This window comes from Aquila chrysaetos, chromosome 4 (assembly GCF_900496995.4).
Source record: "Aquila chrysaetos chrysaetos chromosome 4, bAquChr1.4, whole genome shotgun sequence".
Taxonomy (NCBI): Eukaryota; Metazoa; Chordata; class Aves; order Accipitriformes; family Accipitridae; genus Aquila; species Aquila chrysaetos.
In genome coordinates, this window is record NC_044007.1 from 6,209,251 (window position 1) to 6,222,775 (window position 13,525).

Below are 13,525 nucleotides of genomic sequence, written 5' to 3' on the forward strand. Positions count from 1 at the left end.
TGTGTTCCTACACATGTGAGAGTATTCTTCTGTTCATATGCTTCAGTCATATCCCTAATTACCAGAAATTGTTATCTTTTAATCCTCTTTCTTTTTTTCAAAAAATGATAATGAGGTGTAAACACTGATGTATTAGCTCAAGCCATAACTATAATTGCATTTCCAACTACCAAATAACAGGAAATCTCCTATCTTAGAAAACAATCTCCAAAGTAGCGATGAAGAATCTCCTTGGTCAGTGAATTTGAAGCTAGAATAAAATTTATATATTAGGTGACCAATATGGACATGCAGACGAATGGGCAGACACTGTGCTCTCAGAAACTGCATTCATCTTGGGATGCTGAGATCTATTCCTCTATTTCAAGCAGTCCTCTAGATCTTTGATGGAAGTAGGCAAGGTAGGCTAGTTCTGTCTGCTAATGAAATACTGCTGGAGACTGCAAAACTTGTCTGTATACTCTGGAATGGCTTTTTAGTATCTTAAAATTCTTGACAAGCAATTTGAATTTGATTCTGAATTGTGAAATGCTGTTTCAAATTAGATTAAACATAAAGGGTCTAATTTACCAACTGTTAGTGCTATTGTTGAACATTGCACATAGTTAACATAGCTTGTGAAATTACTTTAATACAAAACAAATACAAGCAACTTACTGTATATTACGAAGCGTAAAATTCAATTGGTGCCTTTTGATATTAGATGGATTTAGTACACTGGAAGTGGATATTCACAAATTGTTCTCTGCATTTGAATAATGAATTGGCATGAACCTTATTTAATTACAGTGTTTGCTTTTCTCAAGTAATTTTCCTTTCTTTTGTTATAAAGGAAAAGTACATTTATAAAGTAATACACTCTAATTATAGGAGAAATCTGTTGACTGAAAAGAGCATTACACAGGAAACCTATTCATTTAAAAGGCTGATTTATTTAAATGTATTCAGCAGGGATATTGTCAAGAATGTTTAGTTTGTTTGGGGTTGTTGAGTTTGTAGGCTATTATACTTGGCTGGGTAAATCTAGAAGAACATCTTAGAGGACAGATGGACAAGAGACAGTGAAGGTCCAGTGTTGGGATCTAGCTTTGCAGAACATGATCAAATTGAACTGAAGCCTTTACATTTCCAAAACACTAGGCAGTTGTTTTTATCTGGCGTTTGACTAGGTTTTTCTTTGTCATCACTTCTCCGTAAACTGAGAAGCGGAGAAATTAAGGCTACCTGTACGTGATACTTCACGACATCCTGCAAACATACCTTAAGTGATATATGCTTTTTGTTGTAATATGTACACTTAGGTGCTCACCTGACACTTAGGAAAATTAGTTTCTCTATTTTGACACTGGGAAGCAAGAAACTATGAAGTATTTTACATTTACTCAGTCGCTGAGGTGAGCAGCTCCAGTGCTGGCATGATTGGCAGCAGAGGGCTCCAGTGCGGTGCACAGCGGGGTTTCCTGAACCCGGTAAACCTCAGGGGGGATGAATGTCCCACCAGGAGCCGGCAGCTCACGCAACAGCGGCTGACGAGACCTATTGCCAAAGCGGGCAGCTCCAGTTTGCACAGCAGGGCGCGAAGGAAGGGCACTGTAACTCTGAGAGCTCAAGCAGGGAGCAACAGTATCTACCCAGCAGCAGGCCATGTTCTCTCTAAACTCTGCACCCGCCTCGACTGGCGCAACTTCCCAGGCAGAGCTCCGATGGAGCGTGCTGCTGTCCGGGTGTCCGTCTGCAGGCCGTGCCCTGCTCTTACACCAGCGCAGGACGGCAGCAGTGAGCACACCTGCGGGAGGTGTGCCCAGGGAGAGGAGCTCCTCCGCTTACTGACAGAGCTCGGGGAGGGGGCGAGGAGGGCGAGGGGTGTCAGGGAGTCGGAGACAGACGTAGACTCCTGGAACTGCACCCTTCCTTCCCTGGGACTGACCTGTCGGGCAGACAGGACACATGACACAGAGGATTCCCTATCCTCTCCCCACCCGGCAGAAGGTGGTGACTGAAGGGATAGGGGGCAATGGCGACAAGGTCCTGCCCGGCACAGCAGGCGCATCTCCTCCATGACTCCCCCACCTTCCCAGATGCCCACGCACAATAGGTACGAGGCTCTGCAAGTGGAACCAAACAATGACAAGGATGATGGTTCATCTAGGTTGGAGGTGTCGCCAAGGTTAAGTCGGCCTATGCCCTGTGTCAAAACTGCTTCCATAAAGAAAAAAGGATGGGTTATTGTCATAGGAGACTCTCTTCTGAGGGAAACAGAAGGCCCAAAATGCCAACCGGACCCACTTCTTAGGGAAATTCACTGCTTATCTGGGGCCTGGGTTAAAGATGTGATGAGAAAACGTCCTACCATGGGACTTTAGTAATGCCTTTGGCACTGTTTCCCAGAGCATTCTCCCGGAGAAACTGGCTGCTCATAGCTTGGACAGGCGTACTCTGGGTAAAAAACTGTCTGGATGGCTGGGCCCAAAGAGTTGCGGTGAATGGGGTTAAATCCAGTTGGTAGCCGGTTACAAGTGGTGTTCCCCAGGGCTCAGTATTGGGGCCAGTTCTGTTTAATATCTTTATCAATAATCTAGATGAGGGCATTGAGTGCACCCTCAGTAAGTTTGCAGATGACATCAAGTTGGGCGGGAGGGTTGATCTGCTTGAGGGTAGGAAGGCTCTACAGAGCCTGGCTCTGGACAGGCTGGATCGATGGGCCAAGGCCAATTGTATGAGGTTCAACAAGGCCAAGTGCCGGGTCCTGCGCTTGGGTCACAACAACCCCATGCAACGCTACAGGCTTGGGGAAGAGTGGCTGGAAAGTTGCCCGGCAGAAAAAGACCTGGGGGTGCTGGTCGACAGCCGGCTGAATATGAGCCAGCAGTGTGCCCAGGTGGCCAAGAAGGCCAACGGCATCCTGGCCTGTATCAGAAATAGTGTGGCCAGCAGGAGCAGGGAGGTGATCATCCCCTTGTACTCGGCACTGGTGAGGCCGCACCTCGAGTGCTGTGTTCAGTTTTGGGCCCCTCACTACAAGAAAGTCATTGAGGTGCTGGAGTGTGTCCAGAGAAGGGCAACCAAGTTGGTGAGGGGCCTGGAGCACAAGTCCTGTGAGGAGCGGCTGAGGGAACTGGGGTTGTTTCATCTGGAGAAAAGGAGGCTGAGGGGAGACCTTACCGCTCTCTGCAACTACCTGAAAGGAGGTTGTAGCGAGGTGGGTGCTGGTCTCTTCTCCCAGATAGCAAGTGATAGGATGAGGAAATAGCCTCAAGTTGTGCCAGGGAAGGTTTAGTTTGTGTATTAGGAAAAATTTCTTCACCAGAAGGGTTTTTAAGCATTGGAACAGGCTTCCCAGGGAAGTGGTCTACTGACCACTTCTGGAGGTATTTAGAAGATGTGTAGATGTGGTGCTGAGGGCCATGGTTTAGTGGTGGACTTGGCAGTGTTAGGTTAATGGTTGGACTCGATGATCTTGAAGGTCTTTTCCAACCTAAACAATTCAATGAGTCTATGATTCTACTTTCAGTATTATACATTGTTTGATGCCTCACTTCTAGTTTGGGGAGCACAACAAAAGAACATATTCTATAGGAGATTAGACAAGGTACAACCTTATCAACCTCCCTGTCTCCAGTGTTTCAAATCTAGCACTTACAGGACTAGTTTAGTGTCCAAAGTTGGTAAAACTTTTCCTTCTCTTTTTTTTTTTTTTTTTTCTCTCCTTTTCTTTCATCTGGGATCAATACAGCTGATGTTATTTCAAATATCACAGGAAAAAAACAATTCTTAAAACAAATCATTGCAGAGTCTGCAATTATCAGCAATATTTGCAGTTGTTTACTTTATTTCCCTGACTGTCTCTTTTTCCATCATGTCTTGGCTTTCTTGATCTATTTTGCCTCTGAGATTTTGGCACAATGGAAGTCATACTTTTCTCTGGTGGCAGTACTATTAGCTTCTATGTTGTCATCCATCTTTGCTATCAGAGTGCCTTTAGGTGGTAAGTCTTGAATTGAACATTTGTCAGGTATTCATTTGCTCCCAAAATTTTCAGCATTAGAAAAGGGCAAACGCCAGAGATACAGTCTACTGTTACAGACAGAGAGGGTCTTGAAAAAGGAAATCAGTGCATGTGTTTTACAAGTAGCATAGAAAAATCTGTCTACCTACAAACTAATGAGATTGAAATAACAGTAGACCAAAGGAATTATCTCAAAATGTCATGAGAATCTTTACAAAAGGAACTAACGTATACTTTTACAATGGATATTACAAGCCCGGCGCAGCCATCATGCTTTGTGCAAGCTGGGATTGTCAGCTTCAGTATGAACTTTTGTTTTAATAGTTTTGTCTTAACCAGAAGTAAACTGTTATCTGTCCTCCTGATGCAAGAAACCCAGAGACCTGAGCTGTTTAATGGGTCATAGCCACTGGTTTTCTTGACTGCTAGTTTTATGGCAGTGTTTTTCCTTAGAATAGCATGTACCATGTTTGTTACTGAACTTCATTTGTTAGTATTGTAGTCTGAATCCCTGTTTCGGGCTATAACCTAGGAAATAGGGGACCACCTAAATAAATGCACCGAAGAAGAAGCAATTAAAAGAGCGAATGTGGAAGGTTTGCAATCTTCAGGCCATCCCAAAGGAAGACATTTCTTGACATTTCTCAGCTTACTGAACAGTGATGGATAAGCTGATTTAGCTGAAGCAGTTTATAATGGCATTATCTGACAGATGCCTGCCCTTCTGGGGTCCCTGCAGACGAGGATGAACAGACCTTAGTTCATATTAGCTTAAACTATCCCTGAGGTGGGCTTAATAATCGCTGTTATGTCCTGCTCTGCATGGTGTATGTGTGTGACAACTTTCAGAAGAAACAGTCCTGTGAGAGCAGTAACGTCTTTAAGTCACTGAATCATGGAATAGAATCATAGAATTGTTTAGTTTGGAAAAGACCCTTAAGATCATTAAGTGCAACTGTTAACCTAACACTGCCAAGTCCACCACTAAAACATGTCCCTAGTGCCGTGTCTACACATCTTTTAAATACCTCCAGGGATGGTCACTCAACCACTTCCCTGGGAAGCCTGTTCCAATTCCAGGACTGCACCGTTTGCTAGTCAAACTTCTACCATCCTAAAGCATCTCCTTTTCCAAAATGAGGATCCAGACTGAATTGTATAGAGTATGGCTGAAATGGTGGCAAAGGCTCTGCTCTTTCTCTTGATTCCAGAGGACCCTAGAGCTCTGAAACAATTAATCAGGAGGTGACTTGTGTCTGTTGATAAAGAAATAACCTAGTTCCCCATACATACACTCTTGCTATTCATGCATAAAAAAACCCACACAGTGACATCAATCCTAGAGTTGTGTTTAGAGTAAATAAACAAATTCATATTGGCATTTAAAATTTTCAGGTGACAGATTAGTAGAGCAATGACTCCAGGTGCCTGTTGCTTTTGCATGGCAGTGTCTCTGAAACTGATTGGTTTGGGACTTAATGTTAAAGAATCTTCAGAAATAGCTGACATTTTTTGGTTTTTTGGATTCATACATATATAATTTATTTCCTGAAAGCCTGAGTAAATCTGTGGGGTTAATTGACAGAAATGATTGAAAGAGGACACAAAGCAGGTAAATTCTTCTCATTCCTGTGTCTACAAAAGAGAAAGTAAAATGGAGGTCCTTAAAAAAAGCAGATGCATTTCAAGCTCTCTGTTATAGGTAGCAATGCTGCCAAAAAAAAAAAAAAAGAAAGAGAAGTCATGGCAGCATCCCTGAGAACATTGCCAGCAGTTTGAGGGAGGTGATCCTTCCCCTCTCCTCAGCACTGGTGAGACACATCTGGAGTACTGTGTCCAGTTCTGTGCTCCCCTGTACAAGAGATGTATGGACTTACTGAAGCCAGTCCAGTAAAAGGCACCAACATACTCAGGGGCTAGAGCACATGATGTACAAGGAGAGCCCAAGAAAACTCGTCTTGTTCAGTCCAGAGAAGAGAAGATTCAGGGGGAATCCAGTACCTAAAGGGAGCCTACAAGAGAGCTGGAGAGGGACTTTTTACAAGGGCATGTAGTGATAGGACAAGGGGTAATGGCTTTAAACTGAAAGAGGGAAGATTTAGATTAGATGTAAGGAAGAAGTTCTTCACTGTGAGGGTGGTGAGGCACTGGAACAGGTTGCCCAGAGAGGTTGTGGATGCCCAATCCCTGGAAGTGCTCAAGATCAGGTTGGATGGGGCTTTGAGCAACCTGGTCTAGTGGAAGGTGTCCCTGCCCATGGCAGGGGGTTGGACTAGATGACCTTCAAAGGTCCCTTCCAACCCAAACCATTCTATGATTCTATGAGTCTATGAATGTTACTGTCATTTACAACTATCCGATTAAAGAACAAAGAGAAGATGAAGCCATATTCTTCTTGATGGTGCATGGCAATAGGATGAGAGGCAGCACAGAGAAGTTGAAACCTGGGAAATTCTGACTTTGATACAAGGAAAAAAAAATTACTGTGAAGGTGGTAATGGAGCATGTTGCCCAGGGAGGTGGTGGAATCTACCTCTTCAGAGATGTTCAAGACTCAGCAGGACACAACACTGAGCAACTTGATCTGATTAGACCTGTTTTAAGCAGGCAGTTGGACTAGATGATCTCCAGAGGTCCCTTCCAACCTAAATCATTCTAAATTTCTACAATAATAACCAAGTTATGCTGCTAACATACAATGCTCAATGAAGTCTTTTTTTTTTTTTTTTTTAATAATGGTTCTTTCCCCATTCTATTTTTTGCCACCATGTAAATCTTTCCAAAGTGTACCCTCCTAAACCCTGTGCTTCAGTAAGTTCAACTATCTGGTCTCTAAGAATTTTTATTAATTCAGCTGAGGTCAAATTTGAAAAAGCACCATAAGAGAAGTGGGCAAACTAAAGAATTTTAAGCAGAGCTAAGTGATAAAGACTTTAAACATCTTTAATTCACATAATTTTTGACCCCACCTGCAATTTCATTTTCTTATTACTTTTTATTTTTTAGTTTTAAAGAATAATCTAAGCCAAGAGAGGCTGAAAATAGACCTATTAAAGTGTAGTCTTGCACAACAATACCATGTTATAGTATTGATATGAACTATGAAATTATCTCACATTTTTCCTTCTGCTTGTCAGTGTAGCATTTAAATGCAGGAGTATTTTTTGCTTAAAAAAATCATCAATGGATTATAAAAGAGGACATTTTTTCATGACATTCTATATCAATCCTCTTCCAATTTTCTGTTGTTTCCAGCAGCATTTATTTATGCTCCCTTTTTCTATATTCCATGGTGAGAGTAAAATAGATTCATGCTGAGGCTGGAGGTTTTGAAACCTTCCAAGAACAACCAACTCCATCAGTTATCATCAACCATTTCTCTGTGGGTCCAGATGAGCAGTCCCCTTTGTGTCTACCATATAATGCTAGCTAATATCTTGAAGATTTGCATGAGAAAGCTGAGGGGAAAATCTGAGCTTAAGCTAAGAGGCATGAAATACAGGCTTTAGGGAAACAAAGGGAGAAAAACACAAAAGATGCACTGGTGTGTGGTTGGCGAATCTTCACTGTTGCTTCTGGAGATGCATAGTTATTGGGATTGTCAGTGTCTGAAAAGGCAATCAGTACCTAGTTGGCATGTAGGCATGGTACTCTTATCCCATCAACGATAAGCAGTGGACTAAGTTGCAAGTTGTTCATGTTTCTCCATAGCCATGCAACAGTGAGAGTCCTATCCTGGTGTCTTTGTGCAGCCCGTATGCTGTAAAAAGCACACCTAGATGTATTCTCAATTTACCTAGTGTTTCATAGAGTTCAAGGAGCACCTACGTGGCTTTCTGACTGCTCTGTTTTCATAACCCTTTCTTCTCCTGCAATACAGATAACTTAATCCTGTTTGGGGGAACAACAACTAGATACAATCATTGATTGCAAGTGTTCACACACACCTTTCTACTGCAACATTGGATAAAAACTGTAAAATGCATACAGAGACCTCAGAAATATGAGCTGTTACTGATAGTTGTCATACTACTTCTTGCAACTATCCATGAAATACTGGGCACAAACCCACAGTTTAATAAATAGTTTTATTTTAAATCTGAGCAGTGCAAATTTCAAATACGAGTAATTTATATAAGCAGTGTTTTTTGACAGAAGTGAAAACTTTTGATTTATGGCACCTTAATGCAAACTCAGCTTATGTTCTAAGTGTAAATGTGTTGTTTGGGAAATTTCTGTATTAAACATGCTGTGATCTCTCCAATTACATCTCCTCCCACAAGAGATATACTAATCCAGACATTGATCCTGGACTACAGAGTGGCTCATATTTGTCGATAGTATAGAAATGCCATCTGTATTTTTTTCCCTAATACACATAACAAAGCATGCCACAATACCATCGAGCTACAACTTTTGCACAAGGGGATAAGAGGATACGAGGAAAAAGGAAAGTGAATGTAACCATCTTTATAGTCCTTTGCATTCCTCCTCCTATAGCAGAGAGGGTGTGTTTTGCACAGCACTATCTACATTATGGGGAGACTTTGGCTTCACAGTGGGACATGTGTGAAGGACAGAGACGGACTGCTCTGTTGGAGTGTTTGGACTGAAGGTCTTTGTACCCGTGACAGCATTGCTGGGACCTAATAGTTTTGGTATGATTTGGGCAAAATGTACATGTAGAATGAGATACTATTACGATTACACATCTAGCTAGTTAGGTGGCTAGGAAGTAGGGACAGTTAAAATCTCTCTTTGGTGCCAACTGCTTGATTAGAAATGAAAGGCTGCCCACAACTGGATTTTTGTGGAAACCTCTAGGACAAATGGAGACCATGAATTTTAATCTCTGCATTTTATTTTCTTGATACTTTTGTTACATAGGGCAGCTTTTATGTCCCATCTGAAAACTGCATGCAGCATGCATACAAATGGCATAAGGACCTCTGTTTTCTGCTCTTGAATGCTCAAAGAGGACTTCATATGTACTACACCCTCATAATGAAGGAGATTCCTGATTTACCACAGCTGAAGTTGGGTAAGTGAACAGACATTTAAAATCACTGATTATTTTACAGTGCTACATTTTCAATACACACTTTAGTCCCAAAACTCCTGGGCTGTTTAGAGATTTGGGAGGACTTTTGTTGTGTTTTCTGCTTAATGTTTGTTCTGGCACACTGTAAAGGTGACTGCCTTCTCATCTTATGCAAATCCTTTTATAGAATGTGGCCTGATGTGTAGAGGGATAAAATCTTTTGACAAATTTCTCAAAATACTTGCCTTTCATTGATTTTTGGCCTCAGTTGCTTTTTGAAGACTTGAACTTCCAGTTCTGAATTGCCATGAGATCTGGGGAAGACTCTAGCATATTTTTTTTTCTCTTGAACAAAATTTTTTTAAAAAATGAAAAGAAAAATCTGAAAGGTGATATGGGTGTTTTTGAAACATACTCCCTCATTTACAATTTGCAATGTATTTCTTCCCTGCCAATTACATAATTACAACTTGTTCTTTAAAATGATACTGCTTTTCTTCCTAATTCAATTGTTTAATAGATTTTCTGGGTTTGGTGGAGACTTTTTTTGGCTGGTCGGGCCTGCTAGGTCCAACGTGCAAGCAACTGGCTGGCTGGATTTGCGGGATGGAGCTCTGTAATTTGTGTTTAGTCATGTTTGTAATGGGAGCATGAACTCCTGTGAAAATGAGGTGCATCTCTGACTAATTCCAGCTCTCCCACCTGTTTCTCTGAATTCAGGGAATGTGGCTCATGATGTCACATCTATGTATTTGTGTCTTTGTATTTCTGTATACAGGTTTTGAAGTTACCAGTTTGTTATGTTGCTGAGATAATTATATTAGGAGAGTTGATTGCATTGGCCAGCAGATTTAAAAAGGGAGCAAAAAACATTTTCCAGTTTCACTGTGTAGTGCTTGTATACAAGAACTATCAAACATAATACATGATGCTTTACAGACTTATGGGCTTGATAGTTCCTGTTTTCCACTTCATGTCTTGTTCCCCAACATATATTTCCCTTCAAGATAGCCTAAAACTCATAAGGTGGGAAGAGCACATACTGTGTTATTCAATCCAGCTATGAGAAAAAAAAAAATTACAGCATTTTTATTTGCAACTTATGAGCTCTCAGACAGAATCCAACATGCAACAAAACTCATGCTTCAGGCATCTTGGTTGTCAGGCACATGATACATGATTTGTGTCTCACCTGGACAGGCTTATAGGCTGGGAGAAGGGAGAGTTATGTATGGTTGGTTGACCACAACTCAAGACCTACCCCAGAGCACATATTGGAATTCTAAATACAATTAGCTTGGTTTTCAAATGACTACTGGTACTGAAGCAGGCACTTAATTTGCAAATGTACTTGTTGTAATGCATGTAAATTTGCTAAATGCAAATACCCTTTTTAAGTCTCTTGAGCAGAGTGCTATTTGCATCATTTTATTCACAGTCTGAAAATCTACTGAAGATTTGGTTTTAAGGCTTATCTTCTGATGCCTGTTGCAAAACTCAGCAAAATCATGGGGTGTAAGATTCACCCAGTATGATGCATACGAAGCAAATTTTTATATCTTTCTCCTTACAATCACTGGGGAGAAACAGGCCCATTCAGGACAATAAGTTATGTTATCTGACAAGTAGTGCTTTTTACTTTGGCGTGGCATGAACTGTACCTTGTACTTGCTCATTTTTCTCCACTGACCAGGGGGAGAATGTAAATGACTCATTCACCTGTAAACATCTATATTGATCAGATTAATCTCATCAATTTTCTAAAGACAGTTAAGATAAATCCAAGGCTATAAATCTCTGCAGATTTCTTAATTCTTTTTTTTTCTAGCTCCTTGATTAGTATATTAAAAAAAAAAAAAGCTTAGTTTAGACATTAAAAGTGGGAATGATTGTTTCCCACGTTTTACCAGCTGAGGATGGGTCTTCTTAAGGCTGTCCTTTCCCGTTCCTTAGTACTATTTCAGAAGAGTCATTTGGGCATTGGAGAGGGAATTGTTGGTTGTTCTGCTTTGTTTCTTTAAGGATACTATTAGAAAGTTCCGCATTGCAAAATCAAGCTGCCAAAGTTGGAGAGTTGATTTATGTCCTCCTTTGCCTTATAGTCTGTGGTGCATTTAAAGTGGAGTGTCCCTGTGCTGCATTCTCGCAGGACTAGATCAAAGCCCGGCTGCTTGCTGTAGGAGTGGACAGGTACTTCACACTCCACAAGGCAGTACAGAGATGCCCAATCTTTCTTTTACTAGTCAGATATCTGGTATCACTTACACAGTCCTGTGTAGCACAATGGGGAGGACCATTTCTTTCACATCGTTTTCTCAGACTTTGCAACAGTGAGACTTTGCATTCAGTTCTGGAGTTGGCCATAAATACCAAAGGCTGACAAGCAAACTTCTAGTAAAAGAGAGGGTAGACAATGAAAAACCAAATTCTGTTGTCTTTGCCCTGACAACAACATTCCAGAACTTCTACAGGTTTAGTGGTCCAGCTTACAAGAGCAGAAGTTGTGCCTGCACCTGTACCAGTACAAGGTGGGTTGTGGAGTGCACACATCCGAACAGAAACTTGTCTGTCAGGGAAGAATATCAAATGACCTATTTACTTCTCACATGAATAAACAGCAGAACATTAACATTTCACATCTACTGTTCTCAAACCTGATCTCTTTCTTTGTGTTTTTTCCCTAGAGGAGCTATCTGTGGAAGAGACGTTATCTCAGCTTTGTATGGAGCTGCAGGTATTTTCTTCAACAGAATCTGCCCATACGTTTTTCAAGTCCATTCTTCAAGTGCAGTGAGACAGCCCAGTCATGTATCAGAGTGGGGAGAAAAGAAATTTGGTGCCATCAGAATGTTTGTTGAATGTTTCTCTTCCACCAACAATTTCACATAATTTTGATTAGTCACTTACAAGATGCTTGTGTCACTTTTAACAAGTCACCAGCTGGATTGCTTTAACATCCTTCAGTGAACCTAGCCCTGAGCATCAGAGTATGCAGAAAAAAATTATTTGGGGGTAGGTTGCAATTACAGCTTTTATGCTGACAGGATAAAAGATACTTTGGCAGGTTGTACAACCATATCTTTTCAAATAAAAATGCCTAAATGTCTAGGGAGGCTCATGGGAGGAAAAAAGTGATTTTGGCACAGAAATGACTGAACTGCTCTCTTGAACTTCCTTCTGCCACGTTTATTTCAAGTGAGACACAGACAAGTCATCAAGGGTGCCAGGAAGAAATGCAAGCATCAGCTGATCACTGGGGAAAATGCTTTATAATCAGAGACTTAATAGATTTGATTTGCTCAGTTTATTAGCAGGAGGGACAGCATAGGGAAGAATGACAAAATAACAATTAAGAAAGGGAAGCTGAAGCCAAACCAAACTGGAAGTACATTCACACTCCAGTTACAAATGTTTGTCAGCCATGGGTGAAAAATGTTTGAAATGGCAAATTTCTTAATTTTAAGTCACGACTTGGATACTTTGCAAGAAATCTGATTTCATATAAATTTGATTTAGAGAAACGTAAGTTATTGGGCTCAGCTCTACTAGATTTAGACACTAAGTGTATAGGAGATCAGACAACACAATCTAGAGTGTCCTTTGGACTTATTTTCTCTGAGTCTGGAAAAGTCCAAATTGGCTTAGCATACATCAGAAAATGCCAGCATTAATTTCTCTATGTTTTCTAATTCCTGTCCAATTCTTGTTCTTCCAAAAAGCTTATTGACTTGTTTTGCATGGCAATATTAATAAAGTCACACTGCTTTGACTGATTGAAAGCTGCAACAGATAGGTGAACACAACAGCTAGAACAGCTGGTTCTCTGGGGTGTTATAAAAACTTTGGTTTTCCTGTATGCTGTGAAAATGTTTTGCCTTAGCATCCTGGGATGATAGCTCTCTATCCATCTATCCATAAATTGATGATAAAGACAATGAATTTGCAGAGACTCTCAAGACATAAAAGTTGAGATCTTGTACAATATTGATGGGACATAGGTGCAGCTGCAGTATAAGTGCTGAAGTCGTATGTACCTCTGCATAGTATACAGATTAGTATTGGCAATACTTTCCCAGTATTTTGCCTCAAGGAGTATGTGAACTGAAACCATTTCTTTTCAGCAGAACATACGAAAACCAGTCATTTATAAAGGAAGAAAATGCTATTAAAAACCACACAGAGAGAAGCCTGTAGGGTTAGTCTCATATTACCACTGTTTTACCAGAGCCAGGTCAATTTTTAAAATTAAATACAAACAAAAGAAGAAAAAAAGTGAGTTTAACCTGCCATAGCTTTGTATTCAATCCAAGAACACAGCAGATACTCAATGCAGGAGAAAGTGGAAGGGATTTTTTTTTTAATTGTGTGATTGATTGATTTGTAAACAGACAAGCAAAAATAACTCCTCAAAAAACCCTCTCGATTTGTTTTGCGTGACAGTATTGTTAAAGCCAGACTACCCTGAGTGGGGATTGAAA

At 40.8% G+C, this 13,525-nt stretch overlaps 1 protein-coding gene across 1 annotated transcript in view; it reads left to right on the top strand.

Annotated features, from left to right (window-relative positions):
* Window positions 1–13,525, top strand: part of FAM135B (family with sequence similarity 135 member B) — a 270,746-nt gene that overhangs the window by 233,659 nt on the left and 23,562 nt on the right. The window contains exons 10-11 of the mRNA XM_030012198.1: window positions 8,894–9,047; window positions 11,732–11,781. Of these exons, the coding sequence (XP_029868058.1) occupies window positions 8,894–9,047; window positions 11,732–11,781 (204 nt within the window). The remainder of the gene's footprint in view (window positions 1–8,893; window positions 9,048–11,731; window positions 11,782–13,525) is intronic.